We start from the raw sequence: 26922 nt of genomic DNA on the forward strand, positions 1-26922 counted from the left end.
GATATATATATATATCGTTTTGTAAGCTTTGCCAAACAATTGGGCAACGCCAAAAACACATGCCAACAGTTTGCAACATTGTAAATCATCAGCTCCTTTTTGTTATTTTGAATTTCTTATGTCGTTCGCCTGCCCTCCAATGACTACTATCATTGTTTCAACTGTTGTATATAATTGTATATAACTATAATGGTTTTTAATACATATTTAATAGATTTATATTTTTGTTGTGTTCGATGTGTGCAATCGATTATTTCGCCACAAATCGAACAACGAAGCTCGCTGTTATCGATATATCGTGGCCGTGTAACATATGAAGTTTAAAACTGCCAAAAACGATTGGGCAACACCAAACACACATTCCAACGGTAGTTATTCCCATTTAAAATGTTTGAAATTCCTTGTGCAGATGCTTCAAATATAACTTTGCCGCGTCTTGGCAATTTAAATCCGATTAACAAACCAAAAAAAAAATAAAATAAAAATTCCAAGCGAATGTTAATTTTGCAACAACTTCTGCCAAATAAGTAAGTTTGTGTGCGTGTGAGCTCTACTTCTTGGATCGGCCCCGTTTCTTGGGCGGCACAGATGCTTCACTTACTGAAAATATGTAAAATTGTAATTAAGGCTGATTTAAATGAAAGCTGATCGCTTACCGTCGGGCACGTCTGCTGCCGGTGCAGGCGGCTGCTCAGCTGGCGGCACCTCCAAGGTGCTGCGTCGACTGCGCAGATTCCTGGGTTCGACTGGCGGCGCCTCCTGTTTCTGCTCCTCACTGCCGCTGGGCTTGCGTGCACGTCTGCTCCTGGCGAGCAATAAAGCCGGCGGCTCACTGCAGCTGCGATGTTTACGTGTGGGTGTGCCGCTGTCTGATTCCTGTCCAGCGACGCCGGCTACTGAACCCCAGCTGCCCACGGCCGGACTGCTGGCCAGCTGACTGAGATGTGTGCGCGAACGTGTACGCGGCAACGCTGGCGATTCGCCAGCCTCCTCAATGGCCTCCAATGGTCGGGCCAACAGCTTTCGCCGCCGCTTGGGCGTGGACACCGGCACCGTTGAGATGGGCGGCAAGGAGCTGCCGCGCAAAACGCGACGCGTGCTGGCCACAGAATCGTCGCTACGCAAACGCCTTTGCCTTTGCGCTGGCAGTGCCACCGGCGGCGTTGCGGATGCAGCCGTGGACGCGTCGGGGGTCAGCTGCTCCTCGCTGAGCGCGCTGTTGCTGCGGCGACGGCGCGAACGCAGCTGGCGTCCGGTTACTGGTGACGGTGTGCTACGATTGGAGGATTCACTGCGACGCTGATCATCGCTTCGCAGCCGTATGCTGCGCTCCGGCACCGGCGGTGTTCCGGTTAAGCTTTGGCGGGCGCGTTTAATGCGCACCAACGGCTGCCTGGAAGCCTCATCAATTGTGGGCAGGGATGTGGCCACAGAGACGCGCACCGGCATCTCCACCTCATCCACCTGCTCCTCCCCCTCCGGCGCCTGCTCAGTATCGGATAGAGTCAGGCAGGGATCAAACTCCACATCGGAATCTAGACTAATGGGCTGCTCAAGTGCGCGTGGAGCTGCCTCTGTCATCTCCACATCCATAACCAGTTCGGCGCCATGATCTGTCGCCTTAGCAGCGGGCACTGCCATCTCCCTCTCCATGTGCAGTTGATCCTTGTGCTCGCTAAAGGCAACCGTGGCCACCGACTGGTTGCTGGAACCGGCATCCGATGGAGTAATCAACACAATAGCAGTTGGTGCAGCTGGTCTAGATGGTGCTATCGACTGTTGCAGCTCGGCGCTATCCAAGCTGTCCAAGTTGATGGTGTACGAATCGCTGTTGGCCGTTGCGCCCAACGAGGGGCATGGCACTTGGGTAGCAGGCGGCACGGATTCGTCCTGTTGCTTGAACGCGAACAGCTCGGCGCTGCTGCAGGCAGCCAGCGGCTCCGGACGCGCCACATAGCCGCGCACCTCGGTGCCATCGAGCGCAATGACACACTCGTCCTCCTCGTCCAAATCGTCGTCCTCCTCCAAGGAGCCCTTTGTGGTGTCCAGATCATCCACCGTCTCCAGACTGTTGGCACGATACAGCGAACGATTGGAGCCACCAGCGGCGCCGCCATGAGCCGCACGCGGCGGACTCGATGTCTGCGAGACGTTCGTATCGCTGGGCAGAAACGAGGTGGGCGTATGCGAGGTGGGCGAGCGGGAGTTGCTGATCGAATTGGTCGACTCCACAACAATGGAATAAACCGGCGCATCCTGACGTGCTTGTCGTGTGCCGACCACACCCGAAGACATGTCCGATAGTTCGCTGCTGACGCTGTAGCTGGGCGAGTCGCGATTGTAGTTGAGGGTGGCGGGCTCCTCGTTGCTGGAATGCGAGCTTTGCTCCTCCTCCTCCTCATCTTCCTCTACTTCCTCTTCTTCTTCTCGCTGTTGTTGTTGTTGTTGTTGTTGCACTGGCTGCTCCTCCTGAACCTCCTGCTGCTGCTGCTGCTGCTGCTGCTCCTCTTCCTCCTCCTCCTCTTGCTGCTGCTGCTGCTGTTGCTCCTCTTCCTCCTCCTCCTCCTCATCTTCATCCAGGTCTATGTAGGCCGTAGTAGCTGTTATTTTCGTTTGCTCCGCCGGCTGTGACTCCTGTTCGGCCGCTTGCTCCAGCGCCAGCGTCATATCATAGCTGGACATGCCCAGCGTGGTATCCAGCATGCGCAACATTTGTGGCTGCGTCGGTGGCTGCAGCAATGAGGACGGCATCGACCATGCCTGCGGCGATGTGCCTACACTCGGCTCATCCATGTCGCCGCAAATGGTCGTGCGCTCCGAGATCTTCACTGTGCTGCTCGTGCTGGCCACCTCGCACATCTTCGAGGAGCAGACAGGCGGCACAAATTCATTTAACTGCAACGAACCCGTCGTACTGCCCATATGGATTGTGGCAAAGCTGCCGAAGCCGCTGCTCTCCTGCTGGCTGCTGCGCGCCAGCAACAAGGAGCCGCGTGGTTGTGGACCAGTTGGTGGCGCCATTGCTGCACGTTGCTCCTGGCTGGAATCAACAAAGGAAACATTGGCCGAGGCCAACGGCGACAAGTACTCGGAGTCCGTGTCCGAATTGGAGCCGGATTCGTTGGGCTGCTGCTGCTGCTGATCCTGCTCGTGCTCGTGCTCCTGCTCCTCCTCCTCCTCGGGACTGGGACTGGGACTGACCGGCTGTTGCTCAATTTCCACAAATATTTCATCGGTGCCCTCCTCCTCCTCTTCCATCTCTTCAGCTTCCTCCATCACCATCATCTCGACATCCTGATCACTGGCCGTCCGCGCAAAGTCATCCAACGGAATTGGCGGCATAAAGCTGAAGCTCTGCCGCTCGGCCACCAGGGGCTGCGCTGACTGGCACCTGGAACGACGCCGCTTCAGTATTGTGGGACGCAGCTGCTCCTGGTTAGTGACTGCTGCGGGCTGCTCTTGCACCGACTTGGGCATCAAATAGACGGGCGGCTCCAAGAGCGCGGCCAGCTCGCGTTCATCATGCAGCATTGGCGGCTGCTGCTCCTGCTCCGGCTCCAGCTCCTGTTCGGCCAGCTCTAGCGAACGTTGGACAAAGGTTTCCAACGCATTGCCGAATTCGAGGCGCGGTCGCTTCGAGGGCTGCTGCACAATATCCCGGCTACAGGCGGCCAGATTCGGATTGAGCATACGCTTCTCCACATACTGGAATTGTGTAGGACGCACATGACGACGCAGCTGTGGCACATCCTTGACCGATTGGGCGGCATTACGAAGGAACGGCATATTCCGGCTGTTCAGCGTCTGCGCCTGCTTCCCGTTGGCATAGCGTGTGGCCCAATGGGCGCTCAGGGCGGAGCTCTGAAAGATGTTGCCCAGCTGGCCGTTGGCGTTCTGCTTGGCCAGCTGGCAGCTAAACGGCTCCGGCGATGGATTCCTCAGCTGATCCCCATTCAGTTTGTCGCGTATGCGAAAATATGTGCCAGCTATGGATTGGGTAACGGGCGCCATGGTGGTGCGATAGGCGGACAATATGCCGCTCGTCTCATCATTGGGTCCCTGCTCACGCTCGGCGGCCACCTCATCCATAAAGGACACGGCCTCAATGTACTTGCAGCGCTTGAGCAACAGAATCAACTGCACACAGTCCGTGGCCCGGGTCTTGCACTGGCGCAGCTGGCGATAGACGAGCTGCTCCTCGTGTTCCCGCAGGCACAAGGTCGCCAGCACCGTAAACTTGCCATTCAGTATGCAATGCCGGAAGAAACGCTCCAGCAGCGGTCGACCATCGTCGTCCATATAGATGCGTGCATGATGAAATGCCTCCGGTATATTATTGTTGGCAAGCAGCACCTGCAGCTTTAGCTCCGACGATATAAAGCCCGGTGGCATGTGCACCACCTGCATTGCCTCCTGATTGGCTCTATGGGCGAGCAGTGTCTCAATCAGATGCTTGGTCTGCCATTCCGTGTAGCTGCTGTGACCAAGGCGTCCTCTATACAACACATCGATCGTTTGCTGAGAGAGAGAGAAAGAGAGGGAGGTTAAGAGCGAGGCAAGACTTCATTTAGAGCGAGACAGACTGATTGATTGACTGGCTAGCGGAGCTTACCTCATAGTCACCCTTGTCCAGAAACCAGAAGGAACGCGCACACTTCAGCAGCGGCTCGGCTATGCCGAAGGCCATGGCAAAATCCTGATAGAGTGGCCTTTTGCGCTTTGGCACGAGCAGCTGGTCCACGTCGTGCAACACATACAGCATTAGCTCGTGCTTGTGATCCAGCTTGGCATCGGGCAGCAGCATGAGGCGCATCAACGATTGCAGAGTGCGCGGTGGATAGAGGCCATCCTGTTCGCTTTGGCGCTGCAGTCCCACCTTAAATCCGGAATGCTGCAGCTGCTCATCAATGTAGAGCCTGATGTGTTGATTCTGACGGGCACGACGATCGGCATACTCGCGCCGTATGAGCTGCAGGGGCTGCTGCTGCTGTTCGCTGCTCTCCGGCAAAATGGCCCGATCGATCAGCCAGTAGAGTATGCGCTGGTATTCATATAGAACGGTTACCGCGCGCTCTGTGGCGCTCAGATCCTCGACCAGCTCGTGGCCGAGGCGTGCCTTGCCCAGCCGGACTAGGAACGCTTGCAGATTCTGCAGCTTGTAGAGCTGGCCGTTTAGCTCCTGGTACTCTTTGCGCTCGCGCTCGTCCAGCGCATAGCCGCCATAGTCAAAGATGCCCTGACAGAGCTCCGAGCAACGCGTCTTGATCTGGCCCGCACGCTTCACGATCCAGTTAGTCAGTATGGACAGCGTTAGCTTGGTCGGACTCATCATGTTGCACAGATAGCTGCCGTCCATGCAGTTCCTGGCGCAGCTGTTCAGCAGCCAGAGACGATCATGTTCCAGTCCCATCGACAGCAGCATCTCGTACATTTCGCGCTGCAAAAAAAACAAGAAGCAGCATTTAAATGAATTTTACGTATAATTGATTTTTTTGCACCTACCCTGGAGAGCGAAACATTCGGATCGTATTCGTGGAATTGCGGCAACAAGCGCAATTCTATGATCTCCTCCAGATAGTACTCCGGATTGAGGAAGACATTACCCTTGTTGTAGTACAGCGAGTTCAAGAATCGACGCTGGACACCCATGTACTCAAAGTGGCGACAGCCCGTAATTGTCATCAGGAAGCAATCTGAGGGTGGGCGGTTAGGTTAGTCAATCAATCTTGTTATTAATGCGCTTGCAAAGCTTTAAAGCTAACAAGTTTTAGGCAGATTTTAGTTTTAATGTGCTTTAAAGCTGTTAGATGCTTTTTACAAGCATTTAGCTCTAGCTGACAATATGATTCGAAAGCTATTTAAAGCTTTCATAGTTGTTTGTGTCAGTATATATACTTTTTAGGATGCCAAAAGCTCTTTAAAGCTGCTGAATTAAATCAACACAAAGGCAAGTTAGTCGTGAGCCTCTTTAGATGAGCTTTAAGTAAGCCTTAATCTTAAGTCAATTAAATGAATACAGCTTTTAAGCTGTTTCACGTGCTTTCAAAGTTTTGCAAAGACAACTCACCAAACGACAGTGCCTTGGGATAGTAATAGTCATCGTGACGCTGCATGGATATGAAGGGAATAATGGAGCGCGAGTCCAGCTGCATGCTGAGTGCAGCATACTGGCCGCTGAAGACGAAGCCGCATAGATAGTCGAGTTTCTCGTCCGGTCGCGGCGAGCTGGGCATTTCGTCCTTGTACCATTGATTAATGTCGAACAATATGAGCTTGTTTCTGTTATCCGTGTGCGAGTGCCAGCTGATGGCGGTCAAAATGGTGCCATAGTCGCCGGATAGTGCAAATGTTGACGCTGTGCCGCAGCTCATCAGCGAACAGCTGCCATTGTCCAGCGCAAGGCGAATGCGCGTGGTGGCGCTCTGAAAGTCGCGCAAATCAAAATCACAATTCTCAACGGACAGTGCGGAGCGTCTGTAGTTGAACGAGTGCAGCGAGGCCATCAGATGATCGCCCGAATTGTAAACGGAGCATATGTAAAAGCACGGCTGCGGATCATCCGGCGGCTCAATGCAGCAGAGACCAACAACCGGCGCCGGCTGCTGATCGGCTGGCATGCGCAACTGTGCCACGAGCTGCAAGCGTCTCAGATCATAGGCACAGATGCGTCCATCCTGCAGGCCGGCAGCAAAGCCTGATATCAATGGCAACGGTATCAGGCTGGTAATGGCATTCCGTGCCGCAACGGGCATATCAAACTCGAGCGCCACATGGACATCCTGTTGGCGACAACGTCGCAGCTTCCCATCCAGCCGTTCCAGTACAGCCGCATCGCGCACAGACAGGCACATGAGATCGCTGCGCTGAACCTCGCTATCCGGGAGCACAACGTTTGTGGAGCGATTGGCAATCGTTTGGCTGGCGTTGACATCCATCAGCAGCACGGTGCCGGCATCTGTGCCCAGTGCCAGGCAACCATCGAATTGTCGCAAAATTGTGCCCGCGCACAGGCGATCGTTCAGGAAGGTCATCGATCGGACACTAATGCCCGCCGCATTGAGGTCAATATAGCGCAGCACCTGACTATTTGTGGGCGTATAGATGGCCAGCTGTGTCCTGCCCGACACCATCTCAATGCAGACGGCCAACAGTATGCGGCGGCCAATGCCAGTCGGGAACAGCTCCTGCACGCAGCATATGCTGCTGCGCTGCTTTATCTTGCGCTCATTCTCCCGCAGAAATGTGTAGCTCGCCACGCGGTAGCCATTGCTCAGCTGGCATATCAGCAAAGTGGCCGCATCCGCATTCTGGCGTGTCAGCCAGCCCCAGCTGCCGTCATTTATGATGCCGCCTATATAATCGGCTGTAAGTGCCAAGAATATATATGCATAAATATATATATATATACATACATGCATTTAAGCGCACAACTTACCTGCGATGCTGCGCTCTTCGATCTGCTTGCCAAACACCTCCTCATATCCAGGTATGGAGCGCTCCGGAAATTTGGATGCTCGGTTATCAATCAAGCCAATTTCATGCCACTCCATTGCTAATTAATGTGATATTTGCATCGAATATTAATGAAAATTGATGGTTGTTTAATGGGCGTAATTCACTTGGCAGCTAAGTTTCGTGTAATTTCTGTGCACTCGATTTAAGATAAGACTCTGAATTGATTTTGTTTTTCTAGCTAGCTAGATTTTAGTTTTTGGGCAATGCGCTTCGCTTTGACATTTTTGCACACATGCCGGCCGTTGTTGTTGTTGTTTTGTTTGGCTCCAGACGCCGTTGCTCTGGCAGCAGACAGTGTTGGCAAACGCTCATATGATTATATCGCCGGTTATGCAAAGGCTAGTTTGCGATATGTGAACTGCAAACGAGGCGCGATTGTTAAAAATGAATATTTATATATTAATACAATTAGGAATAAGCGCTCGAAGCAGTTGAAAAATTCGTTTGAAATAAATCGTAGACAATTTAGCAGTTAATAAGCAAAAGTTAAGTGATCGATGTAAGCCCTATTGTGATTAATTGCCGCATAAGCAGCAATATTTGATCATATTGCATGAAAACAGCGCTGATTTATACATTTGAAACGCCCACCAAATCCCTTTCAATAATTATTCGCAGCATCGCGAATATCATGGAGCAACACTGTGTACACTCAAGAAGCCTATCGATTCATCGTGTATCGCACTTAATTTGCAATCGACTCAGCATGCTGCGTTCCTTGCAGACAAAAACGTAGCCCCCCGGAAAAAGACATATTTTTACTAGCTCAAATAATTTCAAATGTGAAACACATTCTATTTTAAATGTGGCTTCTGGTTTGCGATACGTGTAAATGCGACTTAAATACCAACTTGTAAGCCATATAAATTGCATAGAGCGATACCGACACGACAGTACGGCAGCTAAGCAGCTAATCGCAATCGCATACGTCTGGGGGCCCTAACCGCATTGGCGAAAAAATTCCGCACAACATCACCAGCAGCAGCAGCAGCAACACAAAAATCGAAAGTACACACGCGCGCGCAACAGAGGCGGCGGCCAAGCCAAGAAGTAGCAGAAGTATTTAGCATTAAACCCAGATCGAATACCGGCAAACCGGGTAAGACAATAAACAGTGTGCATAAACAGTGTAAACATTCCAGCAAATAGCAAATGGCAAGGATGGCAGTATTTCCGTTACTTTAGACAAACACGCATGCACACACACACACACGCATACGGACTCTATTCAAAGCTTAGCGTGAAGGAGAAACAACTTTGCAGCTAAATGTGCGCCAATACAAGTGCAACCATTTACCAACACTTGTACAAATTGAGAGATAATTATAAAAAAACAATGTAAAACAGTTAGCTGCAAATTGCCGAAGTTTGAATACCCTACCAAATATGTAACATATGTGTTTTCTTAAAAAAGCAAAAAAATCAAAACATTCCAATTGTCTGATTGTGCGCTTGTCAAAGCATATTGAAGCATGTCTTTACAGATTATGTTTAGGATATCTTGAAAATACTGAAAATTAAAATAGTTTATCGCAAATTCGTGGCCAAATGCCGTTTGCCGTTGGAGTTGCCTGCTTGAATGTGTTACACGCTTCGTGAGCGAATGCAGTTGACCTTTGGGGAGGGTATACGCCGCAAAAGAATTGCATTTTTAATTGAATTGATTGCAACATTAATTTGTAATATTTGTTTTGTAGGTAAACCCAACACGAACATCGAACGATATATATATATTAAATAATACATATATACACAGAGCAGAGGATGGCCCAGCATGGCGTTACGGAGGCGCTAGCCGCAGAACTAGCCAAGGCTGTGGACTTGATAATGCATCCATTGACCGTGCAGCAGGCACGCCTCGAGGCATACACGGCCTGTGAGCGCTTCAAGGAGGAGTCGCCGCTGTGCGCTCAGGTGGGACTTTATTTGGCCAGCTCCGTACAGTTCAATCAGCAGGTGCGTCATTTTGGGCTGCAGCTAATCGAGTACACAATCAAATTTAAATGGAATTGCATAACGCACGAGGAGAAAGTCTACATTAAGGATAATGCCATCAAGATGCTAAACATGGGCGTTGGCCCCGCCGAAGATCGCAGTCTCTTGCATTTAAAAGACGCCCTTTCGCGCATCATTGTCGAGATGATCAAACGTGAATGGCCGCAACAATGGTCCGATCTGTTGCCGGAACTGTCTTCGGCCTGCAATAATGGCGAGGCACAAACGGAACTCGTGCTGTTGGTATTCCTGCGCCTTGTCGAGGATGTGGCACTGTTGCAGACCATCGAATCGAACCAGCGACGCAAGGACATGTACCAGGCGCTCAACAACAATATGAATGACATATTCGAGTTCTTTTTGCGGCTCGTCGAGCAGCATGTGAACGCGTTCCGTGAAACGACTCGGCTGGGCAACTATCACAAAGCGAACGCACATAGCCGGGTCGTCGAGATGGTGCTGTTGACATTGAGCGGCTTTGTGGAGTGGGTCAGCATAAATCACATCATGTCCAGCAATGGCAAACTGATGCATTTTCTATGCATTCTGCTTAACGACAAAGCATTCCAGTGCAATGCCGCCGAGTGCCTCGCACAGATCACAAATCGCAAGGGCCAAACCAAGGAGCGCAAGCCCCTGCTCCAGCTGTATGGCGAGGAGCCGTTGCGCTACATTTACACAGCCAGTCAAATGCCGGCGGACAGCGTCAGCGCCCAGGCCATTGAACAGCAGCACAATTTCCTAAAGAAACTGATCCAGGTGCTTAATGGCATGGTACAGCAATTGGTGGCGCTGTGGGGCAAGGATGAGGGCACACAACGGCCGGCGCATTTGGACATTATGTTCGAGATCCTGTTGCTGCTCGTGCAGCATCCATCGCTGACGATTGCGCATGGCGCTGCGCTAATTTGGCAGCTGCTGCTCAAGCACGAAGGCTGCTCCAAGGACTATCTGATGGTCAATAACATTCCCAAGCTCATACACACCATAGCGCCGCGCATTGTCAAAATACCCTATCCGAGCAGTGTGCCGGGCCAGCCGGATGCAGCGCTCAACAGCACCGAGGCCTATATACGCCTGGAGTACGACAGCGAGGAGGAGTTTGCGGTTTATTTCTTTCGCTGTCGCACCGACTTCCTGGAAATATTCCGCCTATCTACGCTCGTACTGCCGCTCATCACCTACGGCTACTGTGAGCAGTGGCTGCAATTGCGTCTGCGTCATGCCCAAAGCGAACGAGAAAGCGCCAACATGAGCTGCAGCGTACTCGATCCTATCTATCTGGAATGGGATGCGCTTGTCTGTGTGCTCGACGGTGTCCTCAGCCGCATATTGCTTGTCGCCGAACGGCCAGCGGTAGCCGGCGGCCTGCGCCTGCTGGAGGAGTGCCTCAAGCTGGAGACCAGCAATCCGCTCATCTATTCCATACTACTGTCATGCATATCAGCGCTGTTTGTGTTCCTCAGCATGTCCTCGTGCCAGCTGACACCCAACAATTGTGTTGCGATGAGCGGCGTGGCGCTGTTGCCGCGCGTTCTCGACAAAATCTTTCGTGCTTTGGTCTTGAAGCCGCCCAATGAGCTGGAGAAAGTGCAACAAAAGTCGGCCAAGAATTTGCGTCGTCATGCCGCCTCGCTGCTGGTCAAGCTGGCGCATAAATATCCACTGCTCTTGCTGCCCGTGTTCGATCAGATCAACAATCATGTCGAGTGTCTGCTAAAGGAGCCATCGTCGCCTTACCTATGCCGCATGATGCGCACAACGCTACAGGAGGCGCTCATCCTTATCTCGAATCATTTCTGCGACTTTGAGCGTCAGACCCTCTTCATTGAGCACATTGTCCAGCAGAAGCGCAGCGAATGGTTGAGCTTTGGCGAGGCCTTTAAATCGCCGCTAGAATTTATGCGTTTTGTCGGTCTGGACAAGCCGCCCGTCTTTGATTTGGACAGCGATCCATCGATTGTGAATCGTTCACGCATTTTGGATGCCTTGCATGTGGTACTGGGCGTTGTCAAGCGCTGCACCTGGCCCGATGATCCGGATCGTGCACAACGCGGCGGCTTTGTCATCGGCTGCACCGATCTGGGCAATCCCATATGCCGCAATCCGGCCACCAAGCATGTGGTGCCGCTGCTCTCGCATGTGCTCAGCCTGATGCGTGTGCTGAACGAGTTGTTCCGGCCGGAGGCGCTGGCCGGCCTCTCCGAGGGCTATCGCAATATACACGGCATGCTGGAGCACGAGAAGAAGCTGCTGATGGGCATATGCGCCATACCGGCCGATCCGCTGGACACGACCATTAAAAAGGAACCGACTGCCTTTGAGAAAATGCAGACATTCATGACCCTGGTCACCGAGGGCTGCTACCATCTGATGGGCTCGGCCGGCCCCTCGCTGGGCCGTGATCTCTACCAGCTGTTGGGCCTGTCCGATGCCATCATTAGCAATGTGTTCAGCTGCATGGACATCATACCCGACTATCGCATGCGCCCCATCATACGTGTCTTCTTCAAGCCTTTTGTCTACTCGTGCCCGCCCACCTTCTATGAGCCGGTGCTGGTGCCGCTCTTTGCCCATTTAACGCCGCTGATGTGCGAGCGCCTGACCCGCCGCTGGATCTACATATCCTCGCTGTACGAATCTGGCCAGCTAAATGGTGAGGTCAACGATACCCAGGAGGTGCTCGAGGATCAGCTAAATCGTACGCTTACACGCGAATATCTGGATGTGCTGAAGATTGCTCTAGTCGGCGGACAAATTGGTGCGGATCATGTGAACGCCGTCGGCGGTGCCAATGTGGTGGCCATGGAGAACGAAGAGCACTCCATGGACAGTGCACCGCAATCCCGTGCCGCCCAATCCGCCCTGCTGTCGGACATTATCAGCGATCTGGGTGGCAAGCTGCTGCGCAACGGCCTGATTGGCAACTACATCCTGATGACGCTGCTGAAGGCGATCGCCTGGAACGATGGCATGTGCAACATGAAGGCTGTGAATATAGCGGCGCCCGTTATGCGCTTCCTGGCCGCCGAGCAGCTAATGGACGAGAATATGGCTGTGAGCGCATTTACAGCCGTGCTCCAGGGCATGCAGGTGCATGGCCAGCACGAGGCCAATCAATCCGGCCTGATCACACTCGGCGTTCAGTTCTATGAGCTGTTGCGTCCGAAATTTCCCGTGTTAAGTGATGTGTTGCAGCATATACCCAGCGTGAATGCGGCCGATGTGCAAAAGTTCGATGAGAAAATCTCTGTGGCGCCCGTCAAGGGCAACAAGGTGGATCGGGCCAAAAAGGATATATTCAAGAAGCTAACCGCCCAGCTGGTTGGGCGTAGCGTCAATCAGCTGTTCAGGCACGAGGTGCAAATCGCCAACTTGCCACCAATGCAGCCGGTTAGCCAAAAGAATGCCAGCACCAATACCGGCGACATCATGGACAGCAATCAGAATGCCAATCTGAGCAAGCTCTTCCGCACAGAGAAGTGACAGGAGGCGGCGGAGGAGCCGTCCCGATGCCGCCGTGCCGCCGCGGCGACGACTGAACATAAATTAATTGTAAACTAGTTAAGCAGCAGCTGCCGCAGCCGGAGCCGGAGCCGGAGCTGGTGACGCAGCCGGAATAGGAGCTGGTGCCGGAGCCGGTGCCGCTGACGGAGTCGGAGCCAGAGACTGGGTCTGCGTCTGCCCCAAAATAGTTGCAGCCACGATTTCTGGCGGTGCTTCCAAGGCTTGCCACAGACAAGTCTTGCAACACACACACACACACTCACACACACACCCCCTTTTTTTTTTATATATATATACATATATTAACTTTTTGCTATTATTTATTGTGTAACACATCTAACGTTTAAGTTCCTCCAGGCGCACTGTGCGTAGGCTGTATCCCACTCATATCCAACCCTTCCCCCTACACACACACACACACACACACACGCCCCCCCCTCTAGCACGCTCAGCTGCTTTTTATTACATCCATTTTCGGCAGTCGAGGCATGCAGTTTTTCACTTGTTAGGCGCCACAGCAGCTTTGTTATTTATTGTTCCGAAATTTGTTAATTATTTTGCACAAAACACGAAAACGACAAACGAAAACCGATAACCGAATACAAAACAAGAATCAAAAACCAAAATTAAAAATAGTTAAGAACGTCAACAAAACTACAAACAACAACAACAACAACAATAACAATAACAAACACCAAGTTAATGCTCGAAAAGCAATAAGATCGTCTCAGCATAGTTCAGCCCAATTTTTTATACCATATAATAGCCAACAAAATATTCAAATTTGTATATTCGAAAGAAAAACAAAACAAAAACAAAAAAAAAACGAAGAATGCCCTTTAAAGAATAATATTGTATACATATTGTATTTATATATATATATTTATGCATATATATATATATATATATGGATATTTTCAAGTAATATTGAAATTACGCTTAGGGTTTAGTTAATAAGACAGGAGTTATTATTATATAATATGCATCTTGTATATGGACACACACACACACAAACACAAACACACACACACACATCGGGATACAATGCGAGTATATTTTACAATATTCAAACTGAAATTATATTTTTAAAGTGAATAAAACGAGAGAAACAAAAAAACAAAAACGAACACGAAAATAAACTGAAATAAAAACACAATACAAAAATAGTTAAAAAAAAAAAACACAAAGTGCCGTAAAGTACAGACATTTATTCGAGAGGATCCCATATTTGGGGATCTCTCAAAAACGGGTTAAAATAAATAATTAGCAGCCGCTTAAAACGTGTTTAACTATAGTATATTATTAAAAAGCAATTGTTTAAAAAACGCATTTCCTAAACAACACGATCGATTCAAACGAGCCTTCTGCATCATTTGCCAGTTATTCCAAACATAAGATATATATTGTATATATATATATCTGGAGTTTCTCAATGCACAATAATCTCATAAGAAATTTGTAGCTTTAAGCGCAATATGATACATTTTTTATACTCGTATGCAATTTTTTCCTACTCGGAGTTCACTTTTAGCCTATGACAATTTAATAGTATATAAAGAGTATATATATAATACATGAATGCAATTTTGAAATAAAATCTGCGTGTGTGTATATATATTGTATATATGATAGATAGATAGATCAATTAGCCGCCATGCCGATTATCGCACAGATTGCTCCAGTCGGGCACATGCTCGTTCCGCAGATACGACTCCTTGGACAGCGAACGCGTCTGTATCAGATCCGTGGCGCCGCACAGTGCGCCGCCCAGCCAGGCTGTAAAGTTTTGCTTGCCAATTGAATTGTAGAACTTGAACTGCAGCTCGCCGTGGAAACGCTCTCTGTAGTAGCTATCGTTGGCCAGCAGCTGCTGCAGCTCCTGCTTGAGTCGCGGCAGGAGGCCCAACACCATGGCACCGCCGCCAATCACAAATATGCTTTCGATCAGCGCACGCCGCACATCCATGCTGCAGTCGAGTATGGCGCGCAGTATCAGATGCGGCAGGCTATCGCGTTCATTGTTCTGCTCGAACATCAGCTCGTAAACCGATTCCCGAACGGTGCCGGGTATGCTTATCACCGCATCGCCATCACATATCGCATAGTCTACGCTGGGCGGCGGCGGCGGGGGCTGCGTCTGGTCGCTGCTGGCCCGCGCCTGGGCACGCTCATAGCTGTTGACAAAGCAGGTGCGTATCTTGATGTCCTCCAGCACACTGGACGTTAGCAACGGCTCCTTGACGCCTGTAGCCACCAATTGACGCCGGATCTCATCATGCACAGCGCAGCTACCGTAGCTATGATCCTTGAACGCGGACAAAATCTGCACACCACTGAAAACGGGCATTATGGTTGTCTCACTGTAGCCAATGTCCACAACCAGGCCCGTGGGCACCGCCAGCGTCGAGAGCGCGATCAGATGGGCGGGCACAAACAGCACCGAGGAGACATCGAAGTGAATGAAGAGCGCACGCGCCAGCGTCTCCCGTATAATCGTCTGCCCGAATATGTTCTCGACAATCACAAATTTGCGCTCCTTGGGACTGACCAGCAGATGCCTGGAATTAATCAGAAATTAAATAGATTCCGGCAAACAACTTGTTGATGAGGGATTCACTTGAAGAATATGGTTTGCAGAAAGTCCACAATTTGATCGTACAGCTGCTCGGTGCCCACATAGTCGAAGAGTCGCTTCGTCACGCCCGTTGTGGTCAGCACCACCGTTGTAGGTATAATCTTACGTGGATAGGCCTCCGCCGCAAAGCCTAGCCTGTAAACCGAGTGCGATGATATCATCAGACGAAAAAGTAGTTTCGTGTTTGAATTGTTTGTTACTTACTTGGTGTAGGCAGTGCCAATATCCAGAACAATTGGCGGCTTTTCTTGCATTACGCTCTCATACAGTGGCATAATTTAATCGCTTTTAGTCAGCTCGCCAGCCGTGAAATTTAACTAAAGCTAAGATACAAAAATTAGTAACAGCTGCGGTTGCAAATAGCGATTTCGATAACAACACAGCAGATACGATATTGAACATATCGATACTTTTGTGCGATATTTTGGAATGTGCAAACTTTCAACCACCTGCAGCCACAGTTGTCACATGTGATACAAAAATTGAAAAAAAAAACGCGTCCACTATGTTTGCAATGGTATAAAATAAGTACATATAAGTACAGTTTATAAGTATAGTTTATGGTACAAATTAATTTGGTTAGGTGGCATCCTTGGAAGCGACTTGGACTAATAAATGTGTTATCGATATATTGTGACCAACTGGTCAGCTGTTTGTATATCGTAAACAGAAAGTGCGGTAGTGCTCCTTGGTTTGTTTATCTGTGCACCATTTGTTTAATTCGCTTTAATTGTAGCATACAAAATCATATTAATAAAAAATGAGTTTTATACAATTCGAAAGTGCACGCGAAAAGGAGAAAGCACGTCAGGACCTCAGGGAAGCACGCGCTGAACTCTTAGAGCAGGTAAAAAAAGTGTAAGCAGAAAAAACCGTATTAAATCGAACATTTTGTAACAGGCAAAATCGAGGGCGGAGGAGCGCAACAAACGCGAAATTCAAAAGGAGCTGCGCGGCGAAAGCAATTGGATGCTGCCAGCGCTAGCTAACAAATTGGACAAGTTGAGCAGCAAGTCCAAGAAGTCCAGCAAAAAGAAGAGCAAACACAAGTCCAAAGCGAAGTCGTCAAAATTGAAGAAGTCATCCAAAAAGAAGCGCAAAAAACACAAACACAGCAGCAGCAGCAGCAGCAGCGATAACGATGGCGACAGCGACAGTGATAGCTCCACTTCCAGCTGTAGCTCTGACTCGGACAGAAAGCAGCGCAGCCGCCACAAGAAATCCAAAAAGAACCGCAAGCGGAGCGGAAGCAGCGCTGACGAGTGGGTGGAGAGCGCGCCCGCACAGGCTTTGGTGCAGCGGGACAGCTGGATGACGGACAGCGCAGCTCTAATGCTGAAAACCTACTCGAAGGAGCGCAAGGAACCAGCCAAGCCCAACGAGAAGCTGCAGCAAATCGATGCTTATGACCCGGCCAAAAGCTGCCACGAGCTGAATCCCTATTGGAAAAGCAATGGCACCGGCCTGCCGGGCTTTCAAAAGCCCAAAGCCGACGAAGATGAAGAGGATGCGCACCCAGCCAGCCACGCCAGGGCAATACAACAGCCACGTGGCAGTACACGCAGCTGGCAAAAGCCCGGAACAGTCAAGGACTGCGGCAGCAGCAGCAGCAGCAGCAGAAAGAAGCGTAGCCCCTCACCAGCTAACTCAGCTACAGACGCCAGCTCCGGCGAGGAAAGTGAAACGGAGCCAACGCATCTGACGGATGAGCAAATCAATGAATTGGCCGCCAAAGCAATTAAAGCCGAGCTCAAGGGCAAACCCGAACTGGCGGCTGAGCTCAACAAGCAGCTGGAGACGGCACGAAAGCAACGCACCGAACTCCTGGCCAGCGGCAAAGCGCCAGCAGCAAAGCCAAGCAAATCACAGCAGCGGCAGGAACGCGATCACGTGCTGCTCACACGAACCGATGCCAGCGGCAATGTGCGTCCACTTGTCCAGTCGCGCTCGGCAGCTGCCCAGGCGGATCCCAATGCGCTATACGGCGGACGCAAGGGCCAAAAGCGTGGCCAAAAGAAGGTGGACACGCATGTGGATGGGCAGCGGGTGCGCTACTTTGCGGACGATGATCGCTACGATATCAAGCAAATGGTAAACCGTAATCTGTTTGTTATTTTCCTTCTCTTGACCGATATCTAATTGCTTGCATAATTTGCAGTTTGAGCGCGAGAAGCATGCGACCGCAGCTGACTCAAATCTGCAGTACGCCGACATCGTATCGAAGCACAAGAATCCCAATGATGATCTGGAGGATATATTTGCGGATCGGGTGCGCAAGAACATCACGGAGGCGGATGCGGAGCAGCGTGAACTGCAGCAGGCAATACGGGAGCACGAGAAACTGGCCGCAACGCTGGAGAACTGTGAACGCTGCTTTGACTCGGCCAAGCTGGACAAGCAGCTGCTGGTTGCCATGGGCAACAAGATCTATCTGAGCCTGCCCTGGCACGTCGGCCTGCAGAGCGGCCATTGCATATTGACGACCATGCAGCATGTTTCGGCCAGCACACTGCTCGACGAAGATGCCTGGGAGGAGCTGAGCAACTTCCGCAAGGCACTGACCCGCATGTTTGCCGCACAGCGCAAGGATGTTGTCTTTTATGAGATCGCCAACAAGCTGCATCGGCGTCCGCATCTCACCGTCCACTGCATACCCATACCGGAGTCGCGGGCTGAGATGGCGCCTTTCTATTTTAAGAAGGCCATCGAGGAGTCCGAGCAGGAGTGGTGCATTAACAAGCAGCTGATCTCACTGCGACAGAAGTCCCTGCGCGCTGCCATACCCAAGGGTCTGCCCTATTTGTGGGTGAACTTTGGCATGGATGCGGGCTTTGCTCATGTTATCGAGGATCAGGAACGTTTTCCAGCCAACTACGCACAGGTTTGTAAACATTTCTTAACTATAATAATTCTCTTAATTAATTTTGATACTTTTAGGAAATTATTGGTGGCATGTTGGAGCTTAATCCGAATTCGTGGCGCAAACCGCGCAAGGAGCAAAACTCCATTGCCAAGGTCAAGTCGTTTGCGGAGGCATGGCAAAAGTTTGACTGCACCGAACACTAGGTCGACGCACTAAAACCAACTTCGTAAAATTTAAATTTGCTACAAAAAAAAAAAATAAATAACGTAAAATAAGCATGCGTTATTGTTGTTATATATTAAAAAAAATATCGTGTATCGACTCTCCATCGATGTGTATATAAATCGATATATCGATAGGCGGTGTATTGTGAACATTTCCAACACTGGCAATTTGCTCAGATTAGGTGGCAACCTTGTCAACGACAATAACCGCAGCCAACTTCGAGCGTCTTGTTCTTTTTTCCGGTTGACTTTGACTAGCAAGGTAGTGCTCGCGTTCGTTTACGTGAATATTTTTTTTTATTGTTAAATTATTGCTGCAAATGCAAGGCAATAAATGAAAATGTGTGTCCACTAAAGTGCAAGAGTGAATGTCACAATTGAATTACTTAAAAATGATATAACTTACATTAAATACTTGAAAAAGCGACATGCGCTGAAATTCGCAGAATATTGTTGTCTTTGTTTGCATGTGTGCGTGCGTGCGAGTGTGTGTGCGTACGTTTGCGAATCGCAACGTGTTTTTTGTATTATTATTTTTTTAAATCTCTTTAATGTTTGTATTTGTGCTTTATTCTAGATGCCAGGTGTCACAGTGAAGGATATTGACCAGCATGCCGTTACCAAGGCGGTCGCAGTTTTCCTTAAGAAGTGAGTATGGAGTTGGAGGCACTGCACAACACTGCGTCTGTGCGTACATAACCTCACAAATGCGTTTGTTTGTATATAAATCTGTATAATATTCATATGCATAAATATGTTTTAGGACTGGCAAATTGAAGGTGCCCGACCAGATGGACATCATCAAGACAGCCAAATTCAAGGAACTGGCACCCTACGATCCCGACTGGTTCTATGTGCGTTGCGCCTCGATTCTGCGTCACCTTTACCACCGCAGTCCCGCTGGCGTTGGCTCCATCACCAAGATCTACGGTGGCCGCAAGCGCAACGGTGTGCATCCATCGCACTTTTGCCGTGCCGCTGATGGTGCTGCCCGCAAGGCGCTGCAGGCTCTTGAGCATGCCCGCCTGGTCGAGAAGCACCCCGAGGGTGGCCGCAAATTGAGCTCGATTGGACAGCGCGATTTGGATCGCATTGCCAACCAGATTGTGGCCAAGCAGCGTGACGCCGCCAAGCAGACTGGCCCTATTGTTATTTCCAAGTAAATTGATTGTGTTGTACCCGCGTGCCTGGACACCGCACCGAACCAATCCCAAGTCTATAAAAATAATTTAGACTTCTACTGTAAGAGTTTTTTGTTTGCACACAAAAGATACGAGAATATAAAAACAATTCACTAAAGTCTACAAAAACAAGCGTAAATATGCACAAAATCGTTTTCTTTGCCCAAACGAAGCCATCAATGTATATACGGCATAAGTAAAGGCTGTAAAGGAGGCAACACAACAGACCAAGTCGCCAAGTTGGAGGCTGCACAGATCGTGAAGCACATTGCAGCAGTTCTTTAGCAAACTAGTTTCACATAAGATATCGTAGAAACGTAATATATATGATTCATATGCCGATTTCTCTTATTGTACCACTATACTTGCAGTTGAAATAGGAATTATCTTAGGAAATTGTGTCCTTAATCAAATTGTATATGTTTTTTATATGATGAGCAAATATCTTGCGAGTTTTCCATAAAGTAATGGCAGAAACGTGATCTATTTCGTATATCCCAATTAGGCTCGACTTTATGCAAATTCTCATGACGAGACTAGTTTGCATAGAAACAGCTTGGTTCTGCTAGCGATACTGATTGGGAATATATATGCTTAGTGGCGTCGAAGATGTCTGCGCAAGATATTGCTGGACATATTGATAAAAAGTCGCAGGGAATGAAATAACCAAAGCTGTGCACAACTTTCCATTTGATAACAACAGCTTAAACCGAGCCAAGTTAATAAGTACAAGTACAATTATATTATTTTCGCGCATTATAAACGTATGCCCTTAACAGAGATGTGTGAAGCATCAATTTGTTGTTTACGTAGAATGTATTTTAAATTTATGAACATGAGGGAAGGTTCATGAATGTTTTGTCAGAGCCTTAAGACTAGTTTGTATGTTAAATAGTTTACATTTAACTCATTAACCGGCGGACAATGCTGAGGTACGACAAACGTTCTATATCAGACTCTATCTAACGCCTCGACCATGACAATGCTGTTGCCGCGAATCACCTGGAATGCAATTGGTAAGTCTTAGTATATGTATAGTTAGATTAAGTGTCTAAGCGTACCACCATGCCAATACTATTCTTGGTATTATCCTTGCACTCCTCCACGGTATCGTCGAGCACCACGTTCATGAATGGATCGAAGCCGCGCAAGATGCCGGTGACTGCTCGGCCGCCATTCAGCTTGAGCATCATGCGTTTGTCCATGTACCTGTGTGGAGACATGCATTTGGTAATTCTTATAGATCGGCGGCATTAGGTACTTACTTTTTCAGCTCTGGCGGATGTGCTTTCGACATTTTGATTTAAAAAGTGTTTTGGTTTTTTGCACAATTAACAAAAATTGAGGCGAATCGACTCAATGTAAAAATGCGAACTCGTTTTGGAGTGACCGTTTTGTAAACGTTTGCGCAGTGCTGTAAAGTGCAACAAATGGAAACGCACTAAATGTGCTAGTGCTGCAAGCTGTGCCACAGCTATCGTACATTGTTTATGCTATGTGCGCATATATTTGGGTCATGACAACCGCAAACACGATACTATCGCGAGCATGGGCGATAGTTTTGCAGCTCTCTCGTAGCAACACAGCAACGATAACTGCTAGCATCGGCAATTAATAATTTTTAAGTTTATTTTTATTAGTTCTCAGATTGTGTTTGTTTGTTTTTGTTTACGTTAAAGTGTATTTATGTTAACTTGTTAGATAACGCAGCCAGCATTCGGTCAAGCCATGCGAATTGCTCATGTGAAAGTCGATTGAAAGCGCCTAAACACGAAATCTACATAAATCGCATCCGTCGCTGTCGCCGTCGCCGTCGCCTATGCCTCTGTGTACGTGATGTATGTGTGGATGTGCATGCGCCAGTGTTAGTGTGTGCCCGAAGACTTTGTCGCTGCTGTCGCCTTTTGACGGGCCAAACAAAAGGGCGGGTAAAAGAAAAGTCAACAAAAGTTTGCCCGAACGGGAACGAGGGGAAGCAGCAGCTCCCTGGCAATTTGCAATTGACAGCGCCATAACGGAACCATCAAAAATGTTCACAAAGAAGAAGAAGAAACCGCTGATCTCGATGCCGAGCAATTTCGAGCATCGCGTGCACACGGGCTTCGACAAGCGGGAGAATAAATATGTCGGCCTGCCGCTGCAATGGGCCTCCATTGTGGGCAATAACCAGATATTAAAGTCCAGCAATCGACCGCTGCCGCTTGTCGATCCCTCGGAGATAACGCCAACCGAAATTCTCGATCTGAAGACAATTGTGCGTCCGCATCACAATAACAACAAGGCGGACACAACATCGCTGAACAGCAGCAGCAGCACCATGATGATGAGCAATCCCTCTGGTGCGGCCGCAATGCTGCCCCAGCAACAGCAGCTGCAGCAACAGCAACAACAGCAACAGCTGGTGCTGCCCAAGACATCGCATGTGGCGCGCTCGAATTCGTTGCGCAGCTCCAGTCCGCCGCGTGTGCGTCGTGTGGCCAATGTGCCACCGGCTGTGCCCGAGGAGGAGTCGTCGGTTTCAGCTGCTGCCACGCCCACACCAACAATGCCTGGCCATGGCTTTAAGCCGCAACAGCCGATGCCACACAACATGCTCTATCCCAGTCAACACGCCCATGCGCATCCGCACCAGCATCCACATCCGCACACACATCCCAATGGCGCCGTCACAGGTCCACTGGCTGTGCGCACCGATCAGTACCGTGCTGCTCCGGGCATGCCGCAGCAACAGCAACAGCAGCAGCAAACGTCGCCGGTGAGCTCTGTGGCCAGTGCAACGCGTTCTACGCATTCGCATCACAACAACAACAATAACAACAACAACAATGGCCAGAACCCATATCCCATGTACCCTGCCTCACAACAGCAACAGCAGCAACCAAAACTTGTGGCCGATCAGAATCAGAATCCACATATCAATCACGCCAAGACAGCATCGCGCGCCTCCAGCTCCAGTGGCAATGCAGCTGCACTGGCCGCTGCCGCCCAAGCACAGGCTCAAGCGCAGGCCCAACCCAAACAGGAGCAGCGTCTGACACACGAGCAATTCCGTGCCGCATTGCAAATGGTTGTATCGGCGGGCGATCCGCGCGAGAATCTCGATCATTTCAATAAAATTGGCGAGGGCTCCACGGGCACCGTTTGCATAGCCACCGACAAGTCAACAGGTGAGTTGTTGCTGCTCGCATTTGTCCAGAAATTTAAGTACTATTTCCAACCAATTGCAGGTCGTCAAGTGGCCGTCAAGAAAATGGATCTGCGCAAGCAGCAACGACGCGAGCTGCTCTTCAACGAGGTGGTCATCATGCGTGACTATCATCATCCGAACATTGTGGAGACATACTCCAGCTTTCTGGTCAACGATGAGCTCTGGGTGGTCATGGAATATCTCGAGGGCGGCGCACTCACCGACATTGTCACACATTCGCGCATGGATGAGGAGCAAATAGCCACCGTTTGCAAGCAATGCCTAAAGGCTTTGGCCTATTTGCACTCACAGGTGCGTGACCAGCATGGGCAACAAGCCAAGCCGAGACCCAGCCCCAGCCCCAGCCACAGCCCAACAATTCAACTGCCAAAGCCTCACCCAATGTCTCTTTTTTTTTCCCCTCCCCATTTCAATGCCTTTCTATTTTCGTTCTTTTGCGCTTTCTTTCGCGGTTTGGTTTCAATTCCGAAATGTCGCCCGCCGCATATGTAATGCGATAGCTGGGCGCTCGGACGGACTCTGTTGTTGGCTTCTGGAAGCTAGCTAAAAAACAAAAAAAAAACACAAATTTTGCTGACCCAACCCCTACCCTGTAAACCGAAGTCAGCCAAATGTGCATAATAGGCTTAACCATGCATCTATCTATATATCTATTATCCATACTGGACAAGGCACTGGCCATAGGAAAGCATTTCCGACGACCAACCGATTCGATTTGGCCAAATGCGTCTAAGTGCGAGCCATATGTGTAGATCAAGCATAACATATCTGCAAGCATAACTCGAACCTTTGACGAGCTACAGATTGAGAATATTTCACTTTTTGGATCTTCCCAAGGAGTGCTAGAGCGGGAAATTGGTTGAAAATGAGGGCTTAGAGCTGCAATCAAAGATCAAAACTGATTTCAGATAGAAAGAGATAGAAAGAGAAAGGGAAAGCGAGAGAACACATTTCTGTAGCACAAGGTATCTTATAGTCGTACATGCCTGCTTGTTGCGTGCACTTTGTAGTTACAATTACAAAACACAAATGCGGCCTAAAACTAGTCTTAAGCTCGTTTAGAAACGGGTTTGACAAATTAGTTAAGTATTTTTAATTAACGGGTGAGAGAGGGAGAGGGAGAGGGACAGAGGTCACATGTGCCGTGTGCCGTGTTCCGTGTCCCGTGTCCCATAATATCCCATAGTCGTGCAGGCTCTGCTCTTTACTTTTACAATTGTGCCAAATGCAAAACAGGTTCAAAGCAGGCTCAAAAGAGGTTTCAAACAGGTTCAAATATTACACTGGAATTTGCGCCCAATTAGAAAGAGAGAGAGAGAGAGAGAGCGAGCGAGCAGAGGGTATCTCATAGTCGAATGTACTTTTCTATTACATTTACTGTAAACTAATTGCCATCATTCCACACAGGGCGTCATCCATCGTGACATCAAATCGGACTCCATACTGCTGGCCGCGGATGGACGCGTCAAGCTGTCGGACTTTGGTTTTTGTGCGCAGGTGTCGCAGGAGCTGCCCAAGCGCAAATCATTGGTGGGCACACCGTATTGGATGTCACCGGAGGTTATATCGCGTCTGCCATACGGCCCCGATGTGGACATCTGGTCGCTGGGCATTATGGTCATCGAAATGGTTGACGGTGAGCCGCCGTTCTTTAACGAGCCGCCGCTGCAGGCGATGCGTCGCATACGGGACATGCAGCCGCCAAATCTAAAGAATGCCCACAAGGTATCGCCGCGTCTGCAATCGTTCTTGGATCGCATGCTCGTCCGTGATCCAGCGCAGCGTGCCACAGCCGCCGAGCTGCTGGCGCATCCATTTCTACGGCAAGCGGGACCGCCATCGCTGCTGGTGCCGCTGATGCGCAACTCCAGACACCACACCTGAAGTGGTTGGGACACTTTGCTGATCTTGAGGATGACCGCAATGATGCACTGCAGCCATTTGGGACACGCTTGCTGCTGCTTTAGTTTTCAAACTCCACTTAAATGTAGTATTATTCACACTTTGGCTACGCTTTTAGTACTTGGCAATTGCTACTTAAACCCCTCGTAACCCTTCCCCCACGCACTATGCATTGTTAAGTCATTATGCCACGCCCTAAAGTACACACACACACACACCCACACAACCATACACACACATTTTACGCATTTGAATTAAGTATTCCATGGCGGCATTTAGCAAATGCTACACAATATTTTATATATATATATATTTAAAAAAGAAAACTCTCTAATAGTAAAACTCTCAAGCGATCCTCATCTATGTCACCCCTGCCCCTCCCTAACTACTTCTACCCCCTTTCCGTTCCCATTTTGTTATTGTTTCGTGTAATTTGTAACATATTTTATATGATATATGTCTACACATAAGATCGAACGCAAAATGTGCCTTTCTCTCGCGAAACAGACTAGGAAACATTTCAACGAATATTTAATGTGACCATGGAGGACAGCACTCGATTGTTATTGCCGTTTTGAGCCAAGGCGCAGAGCCATTGCAAAATGTTATTCTTTATAGACAAATATATATTCTCTTCAAGCGCCATTTGGTAACAGCTAATACTCGATCGAACGTGTTCTATATAGATCCAAACCAAAATCAATCCTAAGCTCTGTTCTATGCAAATGCAACATTTTCAACATTTTCAATATGTTTTTTAAAATTGAATATTTTGTTTGCAACTGTCTCAAAAGCGCAAGCGGGCACAGTTCTTGTCAATATAATGGTTTTACTCTATTATTAATATATATATTAATTATTATGATTATATTTTTTGTGTGGTTATGTTGAGAGCTGCATTAACATTGTTCGAATATATAAACAAATATAAAACTGAATATATAGTATATTTAGCATAAGCATTGAGAAACAACGAATCATAAATATTGCTCACATCCAACGAAAATGATGTACTGCTAAAATAACCATTAATATACATATATATATATACATATATATCATCTATATATATATATATAGATATGTATAAATATTTTTATATAGACGTAAGCAAGCCTGTACTTATTGTTGTCATTTGAACGCATGCTCCAAGCTAAGGCTCCATACAATCTACCCTATGTATAGCAATTATTTATATCATAAATAAGTTATATATTGCTCGAAATCAGATTTGACATTTGTGGACTGTTAAACCCAAGATTATACAAAATACATTCCCCCAATTGACCCACAATTGAAAAATACCAATTATAAGTATAAATATATACATCAATTTTTTTTTTTTTTGAAAAACATTCTGTTTTGTAATTATTAACAAATAAACACACAGGTATTGAAACGTGCGTGTTGTATTGCATTTTGTGCGTTAAATTTCGATATTATTTGTGCTTGTTTATCTTTTGAATTGGTTTCAATTGAACCAAACACAGATTTGTCCTTTGAGCTGGATTCAATTGAACCAAACACAAAGTTGTCTGTGGTTCGGTTCACGGTTCGAACCAATAGCTCGACTTTTCGTTCGGCTCGTGAACCAAGTTTTCCAAATGCATTTAAAGGGGTTTCTTGGTGCCTCAGAGGTTGAAAAAATAAAAAAATTCAATTTATTATTTATATATTTATTTATTTATAATAGAAACGGTCTTGGATCAACCTCACAGCGTTCAAGCCTGGGATTTCAATTAATTTGTACCCATTGAGACTTAAACGAAGCCAATTGCCTGCAAAAGTAGCCAAATTGTAACCGGAGCTCAAACATATTGTTTCCAGCAACGATATAAATTAACAACTTGTTGACTCTTAGAGACTTGGCTACAATTTTGAATGAATCGAAC

General features: G+C 48.5%; 7 protein-coding genes across 8 annotated transcripts; 4 read left to right on the forward strand and 3 right to left on the reverse strand.

Annotated features, from left to right (window-relative positions):
• Nucleotides 1-190: 190 nt before the first annotated feature.
• Nucleotides 191-7789, reverse strand: Elys (AT hook containing transcription factor 1 homolog). The gene is made up of 6 exons (XM_070209284.1): nt 7436-7789; nt 6068-7363; nt 5503-5693; nt 4613-5437; nt 657-4518; nt 191-600 (listed from the first exon to the last, which is right to left on the reverse strand). Exons 1-6 carry the CDS (start codon nt 7548-7550, stop codon nt 551-553), a joined length of 6339 nt encoding a protein of 2112 aa, XP_070065385.1. The 5' UTR covers nt 7551-7789; the 3' UTR covers nt 191-550.
• Nucleotides 7790-8212: 423 nt separating this feature from the next.
• Nucleotides 8213-14301, forward strand: Ranbp21 (exportin-5-like protein Ranbp21). 2 transcript variants are annotated; one of them, XM_015169525.3, is made up of 2 exons: nt 8213-8614; nt 9213-14301. In XM_015169525.3, the coding sequence occupies exon 2, from the start codon at nt 9280-9282 to the stop codon at nt 12994-12996; it is 3717 nt and encodes a 1238-aa protein (XP_015025011.1). In that variant the 5' UTR covers nt 8213-8614; nt 9213-9279; the 3' UTR covers nt 12997-14301. The 2 variants fall into 2 exon arrangements, with proteins under 2 accessions (XP_015025011.1, XP_002058203.1); XM_002058167.4 differs by having other exon boundaries at nt 9272-14301.
• Nucleotides 14206-16019, reverse strand: Arp10 (Actin-related protein 10). Its single transcript, XM_002058166.4, has 3 exons — nt 15857-16019; nt 15635-15787; nt 14206-15575 (listed from the first exon to the last, which is right to left on the reverse strand). The coding sequence occupies exons 1-3, from the start codon at nt 15925-15927 to the stop codon at nt 14663-14665; spliced, it is 1137 nt and encodes a 378-aa protein (XP_002058202.1). The 5' UTR covers nt 15928-16019; the 3' UTR covers nt 14206-14662.
• Nucleotides 16020-16306: 287 nt separating this feature from the next.
• LOC6634775 (CWF19-like protein 2 homolog) lies at nt 16307-18793 on the forward strand. Its single transcript, XM_002058165.4, has 4 exons — nt 16307-16499; nt 16553-17743; nt 17811-18533; nt 18590-18793. The coding sequence occupies exons 1-4, from the start codon at nt 16413-16415 to the stop codon at nt 18716-18718; spliced, it is 2130 nt and encodes a 709-aa protein (XP_002058201.1). The 5' UTR covers nt 16307-16412; the 3' UTR covers nt 18719-18793.
• Nucleotides 18794-18904: 111 nt separating this feature from the next.
• On the forward strand, nt 18905-20059 carry RpS19a (Ribosomal protein S19a). The gene is made up of 3 exons (XM_002058164.4): nt 18905-19001; nt 19317-19387; nt 19503-20059. The coding sequence occupies exons 2-3, from the start codon at nt 19317-19319 to the stop codon at nt 19900-19902; spliced, it is 471 nt and encodes a 156-aa protein (XP_002058200.1). The 5' UTR covers nt 18905-19001; the 3' UTR covers nt 19903-20059.
• On the reverse strand, nt 19719-21343 carry SNRPG (small nuclear ribonucleoprotein G). Its single transcript, XM_002058163.4, has 3 exons — nt 21186-21343; nt 20982-21129; nt 19719-20922 (listed from the first exon to the last, which is right to left on the reverse strand). Exons 1-3 carry the CDS (start codon nt 21215-21217, stop codon nt 20872-20874), a joined length of 231 nt encoding a protein of 76 aa, XP_002058199.1. The 5' UTR covers nt 21218-21343; the 3' UTR covers nt 19719-20871.
• A 134-nt stretch (nt 21344-21477) lies between these two features.
• Nucleotides 21478-25968, forward strand: mbt (serine/threonine-protein kinase PAK mbt). The gene is made up of 3 exons (XM_032440569.2): nt 21478-23087; nt 23148-23419; nt 24536-25968. Exons 1-3 carry the CDS (start codon nt 21761-21763, stop codon nt 25010-25012), a joined length of 2076 nt encoding a protein of 691 aa, XP_032296460.1. The 5' UTR covers nt 21478-21760; the 3' UTR covers nt 25013-25968.
• The last annotated feature ends 954 nt before the right edge of the window (nt 25969-26922 follow it).

Source organism: Drosophila virilis, chromosome X (assembly GCF_030788295.1).
Source record: "Drosophila virilis strain 15010-1051.87 chromosome X, Dvir_AGI_RSII-ME, whole genome shotgun sequence".
Taxonomy (NCBI): Eukaryota; Metazoa; Arthropoda; class Insecta; order Diptera; family Drosophilidae; genus Drosophila; species Drosophila virilis.